This window comes from Chlamydomonas reinhardtii, chromosome 3 (assembly GCF_000002595.2).
Source record: "Chlamydomonas reinhardtii strain CC-503 cw92 mt+ chromosome 3, whole genome shotgun sequence".
Lineage (NCBI taxonomy): Eukaryota > Viridiplantae > Chlorophyta > Chlorophyceae > Chlamydomonadales > Chlamydomonadaceae > Chlamydomonas > Chlamydomonas reinhardtii.
The window spans coordinates 4,888,460-4,902,197 of record NC_057006.1 but is presented as its reverse complement, the minus strand read 5'-3'; the positions used below and the strand labels follow the sequence as shown (position 1 = coordinate 4,902,197).

At 63.0% G+C, this 13,738-nt stretch overlaps 3 protein-coding genes across 3 annotated transcripts; all 3 read right to left on the bottom strand.

The window, feature by feature from the left end:
- Positions 1-13: 13 nt before the first annotated feature.
- CHLRE_03g179550v5 (uncharacterized protein) lies at positions 14-3,695 on the bottom strand. The gene is made up of 8 exons (XM_043061019.1): positions 3,377-3,695; positions 3,202-3,292; positions 2,935-3,030; positions 2,282-2,501; positions 1,975-2,149; positions 1,612-1,777; positions 1,174-1,404; positions 14-475 (listed from the first exon to the last, which is right to left on the bottom strand). Exons 1-8 carry the CDS (start codon positions 3,448-3,450, stop codon positions 230-232), a joined length of 1,299 nt encoding a protein of 432 aa, XP_042926148.1. The 5' UTR covers positions 3,451-3,695; the 3' UTR covers positions 14-229.
- Positions 3,696-3,832: 137 nt separating this feature from the next.
- On the bottom strand, positions 3,833-7,764 carry CHLRE_03g179500v5 (uncharacterized protein). Its single transcript, XM_001703358.2, has 8 exons — positions 7,093-7,764; positions 6,715-6,841; positions 6,224-6,493; positions 5,915-5,956; positions 5,645-5,749; positions 5,314-5,491; positions 5,045-5,149; positions 3,833-4,809 (listed from the first exon to the last, which is right to left on the bottom strand). The coding sequence occupies exons 1-8, from the start codon at positions 7,341-7,343 to the stop codon at positions 4,598-4,600; spliced, it is 1,290 nt and encodes a 429-aa protein (XP_001703410.1). The 5' UTR covers positions 7,344-7,764; the 3' UTR covers positions 3,833-4,597.
- Positions 7,765-7,852: 88 nt separating this feature from the next.
- On the bottom strand, positions 7,853-13,654 carry CHLRE_03g179450v5 (uncharacterized protein). The gene is made up of 14 exons (XM_043061018.1): positions 13,282-13,654; positions 12,975-13,028; positions 12,265-12,443; positions 12,047-12,101; positions 11,732-11,905; positions 11,481-11,504; positions 11,281-11,340; positions 10,891-11,037; positions 10,527-10,700; positions 10,256-10,332; positions 9,985-10,111; positions 9,661-9,744; positions 9,466-9,489; positions 7,853-9,351 (listed from the first exon to the last, which is right to left on the bottom strand). Exons 1-14 carry the CDS (start codon positions 13,346-13,348, stop codon positions 8,879-8,881), a joined length of 1,719 nt encoding a protein of 572 aa, XP_042926147.1. The 5' UTR covers positions 13,349-13,654; the 3' UTR covers positions 7,853-8,878.
- Positions 13,655-13,738: the final 84 nt, after the last annotated feature.

Genomic DNA, 13,738 nt, shown 5'->3' with positions numbered 1-13,738 from the left:
TTGGCGGGAAGATTGTGGGCAGCACTTACAGCCCACCAGGCCCCTTTAAAACGAGCATAGCACCAAAAGCGCATTATATTATCCATAGACGAGCGGCTGTATGGGTAGCAAGCGCCCCAACGGGTCCGGCCTGCTAGCGACGCGTGCTGTCCGCTCGTCATTTTAGCCTACAGCCCTTGGGAAAGCACTCAAAATTGATAAAAGCTGCCAACTTCGCACTCTCGGGGCATCAACCGGCCCCCAGGAACTCGCAGCCGGGGCAATTGTGTAGGCTTTCGTGGACGTACGCGTCGCATTCGAAGCAAAACACCTGCTTGCACTGGCCACAGCGCAGCGTGAGGTGCAGCTGCCCCTTGACGCCCGGCTCCGACACCTCGCGTAGGCAGCCGAAGCAGTACGCGCCCGTGGTTGTCATAACCTCGCTGCACATGGCCGGTTGCTGCGCCTGCACCGCTGCCGCAGCCTCCGCCCGCTCCTGCAGTGCATCCGAAGAACGTTCACTGAACAGCCGTGCGAAATGTGGAAGAAGTTGTAGCTAGGGCATTATTCCTGCACAAATCCAACTCTTCGACATGACACGACCTGACTAAGACGACCCGGGGTATGCTCCACAAATCCTTGCAATAATCGACATGCGCTGCATTATGTCGCCCCATTACGCAAATGCGCATCTCAAATAGTAGCAGCAACTGCCCAGGACTTGGCAGCCACGACGCGTGCACAAGCCAACAGTGTCGTGCGGCAAAACCACGACGCCTCCTGGCCGACGCCTTACCGCCCACGACCTCGCCTTACCGCGACCTGCGCGTCACACCTTCCCTCCCTGGCACCCCACCCCACCTCCTACCTCCCCCCTACTGGACATATCGGCGCTTGTAACTTTCAGGGACGGCTACCCCCACCCATCCACTCACCGCCACGCGTCCTTCAGTCAGTCCGCGCCAATAAGCCCGCACGTGCCGTGCACGCCGTCTGCTTCCGCAACCCACCCCCACAAAAACCCTTCATGCGCTATCCCTATGGGCCATTTCGTCAACGGTATGCTCCTGCTGTTTCTACAGGAAGCCGGCACTCTGAACCTGTGGTTTGATCACTCCGTTCTCCATGAACGGCTAAGCCCCTCTTCCACGCCCCTCCCACGCCCCTCCCACGCCCCTCCACACAGGCACGCACCTCGCTGTCCTCGTGGTAGGGCTGCACCGGGAACAGGTGGTGGTAGGAGCGCGCCAGGTGCGGGCTGGAGATGAGCGTCAGGCCGCACGTGTGGCACTCCACGGGCAGCTCGGGCACGCGGCTGCGGCAGCGCGGGCAGGTGTAGCTGCCCGGCAGCAGCCGCGCCTCCTGCCCCACGAACACCGCCGAGCTGGCCTCCTCCGTGCTGCGCTGCGGAAAGCCCATGCGTACCTGGCGCCCGCCACGTCAAAAGCAGGAGGGGGAGGCAAGGCGTGAGGCAGGGCGGAGGTGGTCAAGCCGGGACTACCGGGACGCGGGCAACCAAGAACTGATGTAGCCCTGTATCAAGCACGCCAACACAGCTCGGCCTTCTCCCGCCCGCCCGGACAGCTGCTGCAGAGCGCCACAGCCCGAACCCCGGCCCCCTCGCGGCCTCACCAGCTCCGCCTTGGCCTGTGCTGCTGTGGCTGGCGGTGGCGGCGAGTGCGCCATGAGCAGCTGCTCCAGGTGTCCCTCGTTGAGCGCCACGCCGTAGGTGCCGCCCGTGTCCTCCGTGATGCGTCGGCACACGTACACCTCGGCAGCCACACCCACCACCGACACCCTGCGGACAGGTCGACGGGCGGGCGGGCGCGTATGAGCATGGGTGCCATGGATTAAAAAAACAACAAAACGAAGCTCTGGGTGCCATGTATGTGTGTATCCTCACGGTCAAGGTGTTGTGGCGCTCGCTACCTCCGGCCCGTGTCTCTGATTCATTGATGGGAATGGCGAAATAAACTCCCTCCCTCCCCCGCTCACCGTATGTTGTTGTCCTTGCACGCCTTGACGCTGTCCAGCACATTGCCCGGGTCGCAGCTGGCCAGCGCCGCGAAGAGCAGCAGCAGCTCCCGGTGCCCGTACGGCGGCAGCTGCTTCAGCAGCGACACGCCCAGCTCCAGCGCGTTCTGCAGGGAGGCGTCGCCGGCGGGTGCGCCTGCGTGCGGGGCGGGCGGGTCGCGGAGTGCGGTGGTTAGGAACTAGCCATTAGTCCCACGCACACACGCACATACGCACACGAGCTGGCAGTAGCCCTGCCCTGTCCTGCGCGACCCCGCCCCCCACGCACCCAGCTTGCCGGCATCCAGCCTCGCCACCTGCGCCTCCGGCGATCCGCTCAGGTCCGTCAGCTTCTCCACCAGCCCGCCGCGCATCACCGCAATGCCCAGCTGGCTCAGCGGGTTCTGGTCGAAGAACTCGCGCACGAAGGAGCGGCACAGCGACAGCATGCAGCCTAGCCGGTTGGGCCGCAGGTCCTGGGCGGAGGCGGCGCGCGACAGGTCCACCACCTGTGTGACCAGGAAGCGGGGAGGCAAATGGCCACAGGGGAGGACGGCGCCGAGGGGCGGTGAGAGCTGAAGAGGTTTAGAAGAGATGGAGCTGCGTGGTGGCACAAGGGATGGGCCGGCTTGGAAAAGGAGAGCGCGTGGTGTGTCTGGCGTGTTTGTGCCCGCGTGCCACTGCTGGTCCCAGTCCGTCGCAGTCCTTACGTCCCCGCACGCACTGGGCCCTTGTGACGGCATGTGGACACCAATGCACGCACGCGCGCACACATACACACACACACACACACACACACACACACACACACACACACACACACACACACACACACACACACACACACACACACACACACACACACACAACCAAACAAATACAAACACACACACACACACACACACACAGACACACACCAGCCCAGCTGCCCCAGGTGCTCACCAGCAGCACATAGCGGATCATGCCCTTGCGGATGCGGGCGCTTTGCGCCGCCGACAGCAACCGCTGTCTCCGGGCGCGCTGCTCCGCGGTTTTGTCCTGTGGGACATCGCGTGAGGGGTCAGGCATGACACAGGCCAACTTCTGGATGTATTTTGTGAGTCGCTGTGGCAGTCCAGATCTCGGCCGCCGGATGGCAGCCCGGCTGGCAGGAAGGGGAGCGACCATCGGCACCAGGGCACGGTTTCTCCAGCCGGCTCAGGCACGTACCACGAACAGGTTGCCATGCTCATCCTCCTGCAGCTGATCCCATGTCTGCTCGTTTTCATATTGCCGCTGGTATGCCTCCTCTTGTCGTCGCCTGCACAGCGAGAGGAGCGAACAGGCTGAAATGCCAACCCGCTTCGCGGCGCCCGCTGTGCAATGTTGGTAACCAAACTCTTACAGTTCATTCTCGTCAATGTCGTCGTCGTCTCCATCTTCAATCCCGAGGTCGTCTCTCCGCTCGGCTGCTGCCATTGGAGTTCGCGCGCTCGCCCGCCACACAGCCGCTCAATTTAATCTAGCTTGACTTTGCTTTCTATTGAGATATAAAGGACCCGGAACGGAATAGACGAGAGGGAGAGGCACCGTAAGGACCGACGTCAGGGAGCAGGTGCGGGTTTTGGAGTGTGCAGCAAGTCCGTGCTCGGCAGGCCCGGCGGTGAGTCGCTTGGTAATGAGACGTGCGTGGTATCTGCGTTGAGCGTAATGATATGCTTCTCATTCATTCGGACTTGTGAAGGCTGCGTGCTCCTTCGTGATTACTATGCCGCCAAGGGGGGCCCCTGTGGGCCCAGCCTCATGCAGCTGCATGCAGGGGCGGCTGCATGCAGTCGCGCAGGAGCACCCACAGGCCACTACCGGCTTCACGGCTTACACATAAGACCATGGGCTCGATTCTCCAATGACTCCAGCATTCAATGGCAGTTCTTAATAATATTACGCGTGAGCCGCGCTGATGGACCCAGGGTGCGGCGTACCAGGACCCCGTGACATGCGCCTCCATGCATCATGAAACCCTTGCCCAAATGCGCGGGCACACGCGTGCGCCTCATGTCTACAACCTGCTCTCATGCTGCACAATTCAGCCATTAGGACTGTATTCTTCCAGACAAGAAACGGTAAAGCTCTTGCCTTGCAAAGGGTGCCAATGCAGCGCCCCATGCTGCCATGCACGCCACCAAAATCAACCTGGCACCCACTACCCTTGCACGCAGCGTGTACCGCAACAGCTCTGCCCAGATACACACAGCTAACGTTATAATCACGCGTCAGCGGAAAATTGCGCTGCTGGCCTCCCACAAGATATGAAGAATGAAAATCTAAACTGAGACTGTTGGTGATGCACAGCCGTACAATGTGGTACGTGGTGTACCGCCGCCAACGCGTCCAGAGGTCAGCATCAGCTCATCGCAGTGATAAGCAGGGGAGTTCCATGCACCACTCGGCCGAGCCGCTTCTTTCCGAGGGGTCCAACGGGCTCGCCGTACACCAACTGCTTATCTGCGCACCTCTCCTCCCTGCTGCGCTGCCGGTCACATTGCCTGCCTGCCTGCCTGCCTGCCTGCCTGCCTGCCTGCCTGCCTGCCTGCCTGCCTGCCTGCCTGCCCCGGCCCTTTCGCTCCTAGGGGTTGTAGGATCCCTTGTTGCGGATCCACTTGACCGCCACCCACTTGTTGCCAGTCACCACCGGGCAGCTGCCGTGCAGCGCGTGCTGGTCCAGCCGGCCGTCCGGGAAGGCGCTCCAGAACAGCACGGCGTCGCCGGCGCGCGGCTTGTAGCGCAGCCCGCCGTCCGCATCGCAGTCGGTCCAGTTGGTGATCGGCTTGTCGATGTCTGGGTGGGGAGTGATGTGGAGTAGGTGCCGGTCAGCAGGGTTCGGTGTTGGGGGAGACAGCCTTTGCCCGGTAATCAATGGCAGTGGTTGGTGCCGTACAGACGCAGCTGGGTCCCCCTGCCCCATAGCGCGCCCTGACCCTCCACTCGCTTGCAGCCCCGCCCGCAGCCACCCGTGCAAACACACGCGCTGCTCGCTGGCTCGGGGCCCCCTCCAGGCTGCCGCGCCACTCACTGGCCTTGCCCTCGCGTTTGAACACCGTTTCTCCGCCCACCAGGCCCTCATCGCTGAGCACCACAATCACCGTAGCGATGCGCTGCGAGTACTGCTGGCCGTACTCTGCGGCGGCGGGGGGGGGGCGACCAGGGCAGCGGCAGGACCTCCGTGTTTGGTCATTGTTCGGGTTAGTGCACGAGCGGGTGGCCCATTACGTCTAACACTTCATCCCCGCCCGCCGCGCCCTCCCCAAGGTCATTGCTGCTTTCGCAAGGCCCCTCGCTCACCCTTGGGGTCAAAGCTGTCCATGTGGGAGTCGTAGTGCTGCGTGTGCTTGTAGTTAAGCACGTTCCAGAACTCGCCGTTCTGGCGCGGGATGTCGGTGACGGCCGCAATCTTGGACTCCAGCCACGTCAGAGCCGGAGAGCTGTCGCCGCCCAGGAAGGTGCCCTTGCTGGTGCGCACCTGGGGGGTGCCGGGGTGAGGGGGAAGACGTGAGTGGTAAAACTGGTAATGCCAGCGACCGTATGGCCCTGACGCCGTCCCCCGTTGTCCCGGTGTTGTGCCACACTTGCAACCCTAAAGCAATACAGCACTACAGCCGCCGCCGCCGCGCACCTGCTGCTCCGCCTCCACCTGCTCCCCGGGTCGGTAGGCCAGGCCGCTGGGGTACATGAACTTGGAGGCCAGCGCGATGATCTCCTCGCGCCGGGCCTTGTCAACCTGGAGCGGTGGGAGCGGGGGTAGGGGTGATGCCGGAGCCGACAGGGCAGGCGAGGCGTGGGCAGAAATGGAGGTGTGCATGTACCATGTTCCAGCCTGCAGCGACTGTTTAAGCGCCCCGGGGAGTGTACCGTATTGCTCAGCGCCCACTCAATGGACACTCACGAAGTTGGGGAAGACCTTGATGCGCGGGTAGAGGGACAGGATCTGCGCGACGGTGCAGGCGCAGGCGGCGGATTCAGGTGGTGCAGCTCCGGCCCCGATGTGGCCCGCCCTCCGGGCCTCGGCTCCCGCAATCCTGCCAGTGCCCCGCCCTTGTGCGCTCTGCGCTCCAACCTACACCACCCCGCAACCACCCCCATCCCCACCTCCCGCAGCCACGCATGGGCACACCCCACGTCCCCATCCATGGCCACACCTCACGTCCCCATCCATGCCCTTAGCCCAGTAGGCCGCACCCCAGCGGGGCCGCACCTGGAAGGGGATGGTGCGGTAGAAGGCCTCCCCCGAGTCCCCAGGCGTCATGGGCGGCTTCACCTTGGCCAGGGCGTTCCCCACCGCCTTCTCGAAGTTCTCAATGTCGTACGGGTCCACCATCGCCGCCGCCGTGCCCAACACGGAGGCACTGGCTGCCGCCCCCGACTTGATGGCCACGGCCTTGGCGCCGTCGGCGCCAATGAGCCGGACGGCCGAGTTGGTGGACTTCTCCTGCAGCGTGCGGCCATGCCCGCCCATCATCACGCCCTGCGAGGGGTGGGGCAGGGTGCAGGTGCAGGCGCAGGTGCGGAGGCGGGATGAGGCTTAGGCTTAGGCTTAGGCTTGGCTTAGGCTTCAGCATGTGTCAAGGATGGGCTGGATGGCCGCCGGTGTCCGGTCCCAGCCCTCCAGCTCTACCAGCCTTATAGTCTGAGCCCCAGCCCACGGCCCCAGCCTCAGTCTCGGACCTCCTCCGCTGACGCACGTACCGAGGCTGTGTTGATGACTGGCCCGGACGGCTCCGGCAGCAGCATGCCGGTCAGCGAGATGCGGCCCGCCCAGAAGGCCACCGAGCACAGCGCCAGCGCCAGCAGGCCGGGCACGTTGGGTATCCGCCTGCAGTGTTAGGGATAGGAGCGGGGGGCAAGGCACGTACGGGGCGGGATTACCGGCCGTTGAGGCATGGCGGAGGCGGCAGGCAGCAATGCATTTGAGACAAGTGGATGGGGATGGGGAGCGGGGCTGCGGGCGCTGCTTGCTGGCTGGCGCGTTTTGTCATCCAAGCTTGCTCAGGCACACAGGGGCACACAGCGGCTGGCGGGACGGGGTGTTGCATCTGCGAATGCATGACGGCGTCGGGAGCTCACCTTAGTGTGCGGGACGCACGCAGGGACATCCGCTCCATGACATTTGGCCGGTGCACAATCGCAGGGGCGCCCTGCGCGGTCGCAGGGGCGACGTTGATGCCGACGTTGGGGCCGCCCGTCGTCGCCGCGGGCGGATGTGATTGCGGATGCTGCAACTGGTTGGCTGGATGTGTTGGTGGGGCCACGTATTGCGGATGTGAGACGTGGTGTAGACCAAGATGGTGTGGTGGCGGCACGACCTGGTCCACCATTGTTGCTGGGACGTTGCAAGGGTCGACGCCGGGCGCTACGAGGTTTCGCTCGGAGTAACGATTCCGCTGACAACGAGCCTCTACGCCGACAGTGTCACAAGGTAAGGCAACGCTTCGTTGACGATAAAACTAACGCAGCTATTCGGAGAAGCAGCGCTGCAAGCTTCGAACAGGAATGATGTGAATTGTGGGGGTGTTGTCCTGAGGTCCGTGAGACTCCTAGTAGTGGGATTAAAATTGCTTTCGGTTTCCAGCGATGGCTCAATAAAGAAGTATACACTCGCGCAGGGCAACGTCGCAACAGCGCAGCCGATGAATGAGGCGACGTCCTTTGTCCCTCCGGGACGTATGGCCAGTTCGACTGCGAGGGCTTTCACCAGTTGAACAACCGCGCCAGCATATACACAGAAGTTTAAGGTACTCGTTTGACTGTATTGTGCTCTGACTTGGCACACGAATGGAAAGTGAGGCCAGCCGCAGCTTCCGTGTACCGGAAAGCGCCCTCACCCAATTCGAGCGAACCATCCAAACCATGCATATGGACACGTATCCACGCTTGGAGATGACGCGATTTCAGCAATGGGCATTGGGAACTTGGGGGCGGCGTGGAAATAAGATCTTGGCGCCCACCTTGGTAGAATGCGAAGTGATGTGCCGCTGATTACTTCACAGGTGGTAATGTGACATTCGGTATGGGATGCGCACGCAAAGTTAGGGCAGGGTAACTGGGTCGAGGAAGAGGTCAGGTGCGGTGCGGTCGGGAGCCAGCGAAGCGTGTGCGCTCAGACACGCGCCAGTCGGGGACCCCCAGTACGCTCACCACTGCTCACCGCACCCTACGCCTCTTTATGGCGCTGACCTCATCATTGCACACCCACGCCTAGGACCATCTCATGTCTATGCCTAGAATCAGCTCATGAGGCCCTTTCACGACCACTGCCGCACGCTGGGACTGCACCACTTGCACCTGGACACAGCCTGGAACAGCAGCAACTGCCATACGTCAGCGAAGGCTTAGCCACACGTGGTCATCAAGTCAGACCCTGCAACGTTGTGCATGCGCGGGTAGACATAGCAATGTCATCAAAAGCTGTGCGTCTCAATCTTTATAAGTCTGGACGGGTTGCCGCTGCGGAGGTGACGCGCAGCCCGGCCAGGATTGCGCATGCCGTGGCTGGCGCACTTAATTCAGTAATGAATGTATGTTATGGCTTCCGCATTGCATTGTCGTGTACCAAAAAAGCGCCCATAGGCCTGAAGCCTGCAACTGCAGGCTGGGGCACTGCACGCATGATTCGGTAATGTGCCGACATTCCCCAAACAAATGAACTAATAGGCCTAGGCCAGTGGCTAGGTCAACACCCAATGCAGTGCGCGCTTGCTATACCTATTTACCCACGCGTGTCTAAGTCATGTTGCCCTCCCTGCTCCAGCCTTTCAGGCAGCCGCAGGCTGCATGAGCCACCGCAATACTTCTGCTGCTGCTTCCTGCACACATGCGCACATCAGCGCCCGCCAGCCTGCCACGAGGCGTGTCACCGGTACCCTGGCGCGCCGCCTTGCGGATACGTGGGCGCACCGTACGTGGGTGGCGATGCGTGCGCCGGCGGAGATGTGTACATAGGCGGTGCATAGCCAGGCGTTGCTGCGTACGCAGGTGGCGGGTAGCCGCGCGGCCCGTAAGCTGGCGGCCCGTAAGCGGCGGGCGGCCCGTAAGCGGCGGGCGGCCCGTAAGCTGGCGGCCCGTAAGCGGGTGGCCCGTAAGCTGGCGGCCCGTAAGCTGGGCTGCTGTACGGCGGCGGCGAGTAGCTGCCCACTGGGTTGCCCGGCCCTCCGTACGGTGGGATGCCGTAGTACGGGGGCGCATATGCCGGGGACGGCGGGGGTGACGGCGTGTAGACCCCTGTACCGTAGGGTGGCGGCAGTGGCGGGTACAGCCCCGGCGCGGGCGCGGGCAGCGGCGGCGGTCCGGGGCTGGGAGGCAGTGGCGGGGGGCTCGGCGACGTCACTGCAGTTGGGGTGGAGAGGCGCAGCGGCGGCATTAGCAAGGTGGATGGTAGGTCCATGGTGGTAATACACAGCATGACGGCCAGGGTCGCACTCGCCGTAACCCCAGACTTACTGTAACAGCTGACTGCCACATCATCTGCAGGCGACAGCGCACACGGCAGCAAGTGGATGCATGTACGTAAGGGACGGCGAATGGGCGCTGGTGCAAGGAATACCGTACTGGCGTGCACGGCCCGTGCAGAAAGGTCGCATGAAGAACCTCAACACATGGATTCAGCGCGCAAGATTCTACAACTTAGGGACTCACCGAAATGGGAACAGTCGGTCCAGCCCCAGCCGTCAAAGCGGCAGTCCACGAGCCGTGCCTCGTCCCCGCCGCACGCCACCTCGTCTACAACAGGGCACAGGGCATAGGACACACAGGTAGTGTTGCATATGCTCACAAACATGTCAGAACAAGGAGAAACGCCGCGACAAAGAGAGAAGCGAAGGGACATGACGGAAAGGAGTGGCTTAACTTGCGATCAATGGGACAGCACGTGCTTTGTAAGCTGTTGTGAATTGCTTGGGGGCTTGCGGCAGCTTCACTGCCTGCATGCACCTAGGTAAAGCCTGCAGGAGCAGCACTCACCCATCCACACCACGTTCCGGCCAGCGCCATAGCGGTCGCCGGGGATCACACGGCCGCTGGAGAACCCCAGCTGGCGGCACGCGACGCCCGCCTCCCGATCACCAAAGCGGTCATGACACACCGTGCCCTGCGCCAGGACAGCGCAACGCGGGGACAGGGTTAGGTTGCGCGCCGTAATGTGTGACGCAGTAGGCCCCAGGCTGTACGTCGTCCATCCGGACAGGACCCCGGACAACCGCCCGCCCGCTTGCTCTCAGACGCACGCCCTTACCCAGGCTCCGTTGTGCATCACCTCCAGCCGGCCCGCGCTGCCAGTGCCGTTGGCCAGCCGCACAGCGCCGTCGTCGACTGCGGCCAGGGCGGGTGCAGTGCACACGTTGGAGACCTCGCCCATGCTGCTTGTGAAGCAGGCAAGACCCAACCGGGTTGCCGCGTCCGCACCTGGTCGCTGCAGCTAAACCCCAGCCAGCCCACTTGGTGCCGCCAGCCCACGTGCCCTCTGCCCGCCCACTTGCAAGGCCGCCAGCCCTCGTCGCACCCACCTCCGCACATGACTGCCGCCGCCCAGTAGGGGTCGCTGCAGCCGGGGTCCAGCACGGCGTCATAGGTGCAGGCCATGAGGCTGGCCTCGGAGCCGTCGCAGGCCAGCCCCTGCAGCCACACCGGGCCGGTTGGCGGCGTGCGGGTGCCGTACTTGGCGTCGAACAGCAGCGTGCCTGCGACGGCGGGGCAGGAGCAGCGGGCGGTGAAACCCAGGCATGGGAAGTAGGGGTTGTAGCGGGCAGACAGAGCGGCAAGCAAGGCCACGGCCAACCGGCACAAGTGCGAGCGGTGCGGGCAGGAGTAGAAGAGTGGGTGCTGTTGCGAACTCGCAGGCTGTAAAGGACTCGAACAGGTTAGCCTCACCTCCTGTGAGCCCCAGCTGCCGGCACACCACCACTGCCGTCTGCGGCGTCCAGGTGGCTGAGCACAGCGTGCCCCAGTGCCCGAACAGCGACAACTCCACCAGGCCTATCGAGCTGCTGTTGCCGTGCAACAGGCGGATGGTGCCATCTGCGGGGGCCGGCCAAGGGGGGGAGCGGGGCCGAAGGGTAAGGCGCGCGTGACAAAAGGCACGTCGTCACGGGGCGGGAACAGCGCGCTGGAGCATCGCCACAATGCACGCGGCATTCTTTCAGGATGGTCTGCGTTTCCCATGATCTTGCTAGGCTGCGCAGAGCTGCGCAATCACCAATCGGAATGAAGTCCCATCCCATCCACTTCTTATAAATAATTCGAATTGATGGTGTTCCCCACCTGGTGCCGCGGGCGCTGAAGGCGGGGACGTGGGCGGCCGGGGCGGCGGGGGCGCAGCCGCTGCGGTGGCGGGCAGTGACAAGGCGGGAGGCCGTTCAGAGGTGCTGAGTCAATGAAGCGCTTAAGGACATGGCTGGGTCCGGCCCGCTTGGCACTGTGGTGATAGCCGAGCGGCGGACAGCATGCGAAACCCGTCGTACCTTCACAGACGATGCTCACATCCTCTTCAAAGCGGAGGGGAGAGAAGCGAGCGTGTGAAGGGAGGTGAGTTGCGTACAATGCCGTTATCCAGTGGCACGCCGGCCGCAAACAGGTAGGCAAGCAGGCAGGGAACGGTAGTCCCCGCGACCGTGGCCCCACGATTCCGACCTCGGACACGGCACGGTATGTAGAGCTTGGCGGTGGACCCCCCCCCCCGCCCCTTCCCCGGCCCAAATTGCGCGCTGCCTACCTGAGTGCGTGCACTCCCGGTTGGGCCGCTCGGCGTCGCAGTCCCAGATGCGCTGCTCTCCGCCCAGGCACTGCACGTTGTCCATCCATATGGGCCCGGTGCCCTGCCCAAACGCCGCCCAGCGTACCGGCGCGCCGTGCGCAAAGCCCAGCTGCCGGCAGGCCAAGCTGGCGACTGCGGCGCATGCGGCAGATGCGGGCGGCGAGGCGTGTGGGTTCAGGAGCGCGCGAACGAGCGTGGCGCAGGAGGCCAAACAAGCAGGCGGCGCGGAGGACAATGTGGTGTTTACCATAAACGTGCATAAACGTGTCTTACTGGCGGTAGTGAAGAAGTCATCGCAGATGGTGCCCCACTGTCCCCTGTAGTACACCTGGATTGCAAACATGCGCGGCAACCCAGCGTCAGCATGCGCGGCCGCCAGAATACCAACAATACTGAAACCCGCCTTAGGTGAATGGCCAAATCCTGCCGCTGCCATGGCTCACAGGACGCGGCCGATCGAGGCCGGAAAGGAGACGCTCTAGGCGACGTACCTCCAGGCGCCCTTCCAGAGGCGAGCTGCCGTTTACAAGGCGCAGGTCGCCCTCCCGTGCCGGTGCGCGCACCACCAGTGGCGGTGGTAGCGGAACGGCACGCGGCGGTGGCGGAGGGGGCGGCGGTGGAGGTGGTGGTGGGGGAGGCGGCGGGTGCGGTGCCCGTGGCGCTGTTGCACCTGCGCTCGGGGGGCGGCGAGCATGGTCTTTGGCGTGGACATGAGAGCCCAATCTCGCGGATACGTCACCGGCGAACTGCGCTGGCTACACATTTAGTCGTTGTAGTCGGCCTTACAGTTTACATGAGCGGCCGGCCAGTCACGGGGCAGTCAGGCCGGTCGGGAGCACACGGTTGCGTTGTGACTAGAAACTGGTAACGCTTTCATTCAATTGCACTGCGTTTCACAAAGGAAGTAGGGCTAAGCGGAGGGCACTTGGCTGGCGCTGCTGTGAAATGGAGCGTCCTTGCAAGAGAAGCCTGTGCCTTGTGCCTTCGGGCGGGGGGCTATGACACTATGACAGCATCGGTGGCCTAGCGCACGGCCAGCCGGCGCAAGTGCGAGCGGCGCAGGCAGCAATTGGGTTGGTGCTACGGTATTGCAAACATATTGGCCGTGCGCAGGTGCCTCACCTACGGCGCGCACACGACCCAGACCCCATCCTACTCCGCCATGCAGTCTAACCTGGCACGGTACACACACCGCACGCACCCTCATCGGTCGGCGGCCAATCGCTCGACTTGTGAATCGTCAGCCGCCGTGGTGCTGTTGGGTGCGGCAATTGGGGAGCAGATGGGCACACGACTGGGTATGTGGCGCATGGTGGAAGGTAATGCGATGCACTGGCGATGTGGGACAGGGGGCGGGCAGGTGGACAACGATCGCAGCGGTGTGGGGTCCCGGTAGCACAGCTGCGTGCCAGCTCGTAGTCGTAGTCGCAAGTGGAGGTCAAGCGGTGCCGCGGTGCAAGCGCCGTGCTAGCAGGCACAGAATCGGCACAGGGGCTGCTCAACCTTACCTGATAAACTAACTTGGCAAAGCGCACCAAGGAGCAGGAGTGCGCCGAGGAGGGCACCGCCGGGCATGGCTGGTGGAGTCTGCCGAGGCTGCGACGGCGCAAGCAGTGCCGTCTATGAAAGAACTAAGCCACCACTAGTAGCTCACATGGTTGTGCCAACATTGTGAGGAGCGCTCGCGGCAGCGCGAGGCAGCTGCGTTCTGAGCTTCGCTGTCTACAGTATTCTTGTTGCTGTGGCAAAAAAGGCGCTGATAAAATTCTTTCAACCTATGGCATTATTGTATACAAGGATTAGGCAGGTGCGAGGTTGCCTTAAGGCTTCTTTTGTCAGCTTGAGACAGCTGACAGCTGCTAGCTATGTTTTCGGTTGTGATTTTGAAGCTGTGCAAGGTAATCAGACAAGTCTGCAGCGGTACACGCTCGAGAGAGCAGCCCAAGTTCCACGAATCCATGCAAG

Coding starts and splice junctions, on each gene's coding strand:
- CHLRE_03g179550v5 (XM_043061019.1), bottom strand. CDS start 3,450: ATGGCAGCAGCCGAGCGGAGAGACGACCTCGGGATTGAAGATGGAGAC. Junction 2,150..2,281: donor GCTGGATGCCGGCAAGCTGG/GTGCGTGGGGGG, acceptor CCCCGCACGCAG/GCGCACCCGCCGGCGACGCC. Junction 1,778..1,974: donor TGCAAGGACAACAACATACG/GTGAGCGGGGGA, acceptor ACCTGTCCGCAG/GGTGTCGGTGGTGGGTGTGG.
- CHLRE_03g179500v5 (XM_001703358.2), bottom strand. CDS start 7,343: ATGGTGGACCAGGTCGTGCCGCCACCACACCATCTTGGTCTACACCAC. Junction 5,957..6,223: donor ACCGCACCATCCCCTTCCAG/GTGCGGCCCCGC, acceptor ACCGTCGCGCAG/ATCCTGTCCCTCTACCCGCG. Junction 5,492..5,644: donor AGGTGGAGGCGGAGCAGCAG/GTGCGCGGCGGC, acceptor GGCACCCCCCAG/GTGCGCACCAGCAAGGGCAC.
- CHLRE_03g179450v5 (XM_043061018.1), bottom strand. CDS start 13,348: ATGCCCGGCGGTGCCCTCCTCGGCGCACTCCTGCTCCTTGGTGCGCTT. Junction 13,029..13,281: donor TTGCCAAGTTAGTTTATCAG/GTAAGGTTGAGC, acceptor CGCACCCAACAG/CACCACGGCGGCTGACGATT. Junction 10,701..10,890: donor GCAGCTGGGGCTCACAGGAG/GTGAGGCTAACC, acceptor CCGCCGTCGCAG/GCACGCTGCTGTTCGACGCC.